At 47.0% G+C, this 4,434-nt stretch overlaps 1 protein-coding gene across 2 annotated transcripts in view; it reads right to left on the reverse strand.

Moving 5' to 3' along the window:
* Positions 1-1,599: 1,599 nt before the first annotated feature.
* nectin3a (nectin cell adhesion molecule 3a) overlaps positions 1,600-4,434 on the reverse strand; it is a 26,053-nt gene continuing 23,218 nt past the window's right edge. For both annotated transcript variants that reach the window (XM_031863567.1, XM_031863565.1), the window contains exon 6: positions 1,600-2,331. In XM_031863567.1, the coding sequence (XP_031719427.1) occupies positions 1,673-2,331 (659 nt within the window). In that variant the 3' untranslated portion in view covers positions 1,600-1,672. The remainder of the gene's footprint in view (positions 2,332-4,434) is intronic.

A 4,434-nucleotide genomic window follows, 5' to 3' on the forward strand; every position in this document is an offset into this window, starting at 1 on the left:
ACCACCTCATTAAAAAAAACACATGATCTTTTTTTTTTTCCCCCCCCCCCCCCCCCCCCCCCCCTTTCTTATTTCTCCCCCCCCCCCCCCAACAAGTATTTTGCTTATTTACCATCATGAATCACGGCCCTGGAGTGTCGAGCGGGAGCAGTGAAACTGTTGGTGGTTCATGGAGCCACATAACGTCAGATGATGACAGCTGTGATGGTCACATCTGGTATTTATAACTCACAGCTTTGATCCCACGTTTAAAATAAAAACTATAATGACCAATTGGTGTTTGTGTGCAGACAGAAATCAGACGATGCAGAGGAGGGAAAAGGGGAACGACAGCGATGCAGCCTGTTATCAAGGCTAAGTGGAGTGGGCTAAAGCCTGGTTGGCTTCCTTTGATGTTCACTTCAACTGTAATAATGGAGTTGTGCTTTTTTACTGCAAGAAAGTGACAGAGTTAACACATTTCAATAGGCTAATGATAATAGCGTAGTTGGTTAAAGTTATAATCCTTAAGACTTTCATGACATCCAACCCCTTTTTTAATACCATTCATGATCAGCATTTTTTCTGCAGTAATTATCTCGCTGTAGTTTTTATTATTAGTGGCAGGGTCCGCCATTCCCACAGTAAACAAGAGGCATTCAGAGGAAGCAATGCATGCACGTAATCCAGCACGGGGAGGCTCTTATTATGGAAGAAGATAACAGTAATTCTCCGTTGTTGTTGTTAGCGGACTATATTGATTTTTTTTTTACAAGATTCACTAGTTGCCCCTCTTGTAAAGTAGCTGCTCAAAGACGGTTTGCTGCAGGACTGAAATCTTAAGGATTACAACTTCCAGAACAGAGATATCAGTGAAGCAGATCAGTTGAAATGAGGCTGAAAGTAAAAGTACTTCCACAGGGAGTGGCCTCTCTCTCTCTCTCAGTCAGGTAACATGAATACTTTACAGAAAATACCGTGAGATTGAAGAAGCCACAGAAGAACTTCACCAAAGGTTCACAGGGATTTCTCTTGGTAATGTACTCGCGTCAGTCAGTTTGCTTTCCCCTCAGAACAATGCCTGTGTGATTCTCCCTTTTTAAATCATGTGAATGACAAACCTTCCCTTTAACTAAAAGATACATTTTGCTTTTAGAAAACTCATGCAATATAATTTGCTTTAAATACCGGTTGCAGCCATGATAAACATTTCAACAGTATGAAAAACTCTGGAAGTGCTCAAAAGACCATTATGAAAATGCCACAGGAGTCATGAGGTTTTATGGGAGTAGAGCTCAGGGATATAAATACTTCACCGACAAGAAGCTGAACACCTGACCTTTGACCTGTGTTAAAGACAGGTGCAAACACAAACAAAGCAGAATACAAAACCTCATTCACATCAGTGGAAACTTCACTGTATGCCAAAGCCTCTTAAGCCTACGCAGATAACATCACCGGGGCGTGGCAGATCACTTGTAGCTCCTTGAAATGCTACAAAAGTGTAATACAATCCACAAACATGTCCTTAAGGTTAAGTGGTTACAATCAAGGCAGAGCCGTATTGTTCAAAGAGCTCATTGTGAAACTGAGTTTAACTGAAATGACGCCTTCATTTATATCTGTCACTTTTTAAATCATTCTCAGTCAGTCGGTCGGTTCGTCTTGTCTGTTTTTTTCCCCCCTCGGCTCCTCAAACATACCACTCCCTGCGTGAGATCACAGATCCGTCCACGTGGGACACATAGTCGCCGTCTGTACCATTGTCATAGCAGTCCTCCGGGAGGTAGGGGGAGCCGTTGTTCACTGTGGGGCTGTGCACGGGAGGCCCGCAGGGGTGCATGTTTTGGGTGTTGTATTGATCTGGGTAGTAGTTTCCCTCCTTGAGGCCCCTGTGGGCATCCCCCTTGTCGGCCCAGTCATCCCTATCCTTGTGGTCGGGGGTGTAGTCGGGGTAAATGATGTCTCCGCCCAGTTTGGGTTTCAGCTCCTGGCTGCCTTTGCTCGTCTTGTCCCCGTAGACCTCCTGCAGCTCATGCGGCTGCAGCACGTCCAGCTGGGACTCCTTCTGCATGTCAGAGGGTCCCAGGTACTGTTTGGTGTAGTAGTCCCCCCTGAAGGTCCTGCGCTGTCGCATGAAGCAGACCCCGCCGAGGATCAGCAAGAGAATCAGGAATAAAACTCCGCCGACAACGCCGCCGACTATGGTGCCCAGGCTGCTGTCGTGCAAGGAGGCCAGGGTCGGGGAGGTGAACAGGGCTCTCCGCTCGTCCACGGCGGTGCCCGTTCCAGCGGTGTCGTGTAGGAGGAGGGCCGCAGTGGTGCTGGGGGCGGCCGAGGTGGGGGGAGGATCTGCAGAGTGAACACGTGATGAAAAGGTTCAAAACAGAGAGGAAGGACAGCAGATGGAGTGAGGAAAAAGACCTCACTTTATGTTCTGTAAAGACTGGCCGAGCATACTTGAACGGTTTTTAGGATTCATTTATATCAACACGGTGCAGTGCTGGAGCAGAGACATGCCTCCCCTGAGACTAAAGAATCTGTTGAAAGCTGTCTCCGCGGAGCAAAAAGGAGGAAACGAGAGGGGCAGAAAGAGGTTAAGTGCTAAATGTCATTGTGTGTGCATGAGAAGAAAAAAAAAAAGACGGAGATGGATTGGAGGACAGAGGACGTGCACCCGTGAGCATCTGAGTGAGCGTGATTGCCCCCCCTCTCCCCCACCCCCCCTCCTTTCTTTCTAAACCCCCCTCTTGAGAAGTCATGTGAGAAGATGAAACGCTGTGTGATCGATGTGAGGTTCCTGCATCTGTCCTCCGGTGGCCTGGCGTTTGTGATAGCAGCCAGAGTCTTTGTGGAGCTCAAGGTCTGGATAACGGTCTCCAGTTTGACCTCCAGCCTCTGGGGCTCAGAGCAGCCTGATACCACTCGCCCATCTCTGCACAGGCTCATCAAAGGCCGGACTACAGAGCAATAGGACTCGCACTAATATGGAGGTCTGCATCTCCAGGAGGGTTTTTTTTGGGGTACTAGTTATCAAAATCGGATTCCCTGTGGAGCTGTAATGATGTCCACAATTTGTGTAACTGAGAAAGAGTCTAATCACTTGCAATTATACAGCGTGAGCCTGAAGGATCACGGTGAAAGTAAAAGCATGACAGAGGATAATGGAGACGGATGAAGGTCAGTGAACTGATACACTGGCGAGCGTACTCCTTCGTCAGTCAATATCAATCCCGCCCTGCAGCGCAACTTTTTAAACTCATGTGGGGTTATGAGCATCTGTAACCATGTAGCCGGTCATCTGAGAGACAAGCAGCCAGAAACCACAAGGCTGCACAGACAGCTGGAAATGTGAAACAGCTACACCGAGCAGCCACGGAGGGGGGGGAGGGGCGAATCTAGCCGAGCTCAACCTGGCTATCTCCACAGGGGATGGAAGTGAGAGGCCGCATGCCTGAGTCTTAATATTTGACAAGAGGAGCAAGATAATTGCTCGGTGCAAGTCCGTCCTAGACAGGATGTCAGCTGTGCTTTCGTTTGGAGCAAGACTCCAAACCCGGCCCGTACACAGATGGAGCCTGACAGCCTTTTTTTTTTTTTTTTGGGACTTCTCCAGCTCTTTCCTTTCCGACAGTGAGAAATGAAAAGGATTGTTGTGCTTGGAAAAGGATTAAAAAGAAGCAGAGGAGAAATGGAAACAAAAAGAGATGCAGAGTTCTCAGGATTCACGCCCTGACTTTACAATCATGAACTCAAGTAGAAAACCATGGACAGACAGAGGAAGCAGACAGGAGTACTTTATTATCCTGTGAGGATTTATGTCAATAAATCTACAAAATTTGAATTAATCCAAATGCAGGGAAACCCCTTTTGATGAAGTAGGAAGGAGGAAGTTCCCTCGTCTGTAGTTTTAATCTATGAATGAAAGATTTCATAGAGAACAGCTATAAGAGTACAAAATACTGTTTAAAAAAAAACAAATGATATGGAGTACAGAGACACATTTTTGTGTACTGCAGATCTGTGAACACATTTCGTTATGTCCCGCTGTGAAACCTGACCTTAAACAAAGGCTACATGGGTGCATAGTTTGCTGAACCAGCAGGAGTAAACACCCTCTCTCTTATCTGAGAAATCGAATGTTGCCAAAACCACAACACTGGAAATGTTTGGGACCGATACTCTTTATCTGCACTCCGTGCGCCTGAGTTGCCAGGAATGTGTGAAAGTGGATCTGGGCAGGGACATTTATACGGAGGCTTAGCTCTGCGAGAAGTGTTGAACTGAAGGCTGATCGTACCGAGAGGCTAATCTTACATCAGAGAGGCTCGCTGAATGTCAAAAGGCACCGTTTGCTATTTTAACCTCGGTGGTTTATTTAAGTGAGGAGACGGTTAAAAATAAGACATTCAAGAGCCCTTTAAGAAACTGAGGGGGGGGGGGGGGGGGGGGGGG

This window comes from Anarrhichthys ocellatus, unplaced genomic scaffold (genome assembly GCF_004355925.1).
Source record: "Anarrhichthys ocellatus isolate YVR2014 unplaced genomic scaffold, GSC_Weel_1.0 scaffold29, whole genome shotgun sequence".
NCBI lineage: Eukaryota > Metazoa > Chordata > Actinopteri > Perciformes > Anarhichadidae > Anarrhichthys > Anarrhichthys ocellatus.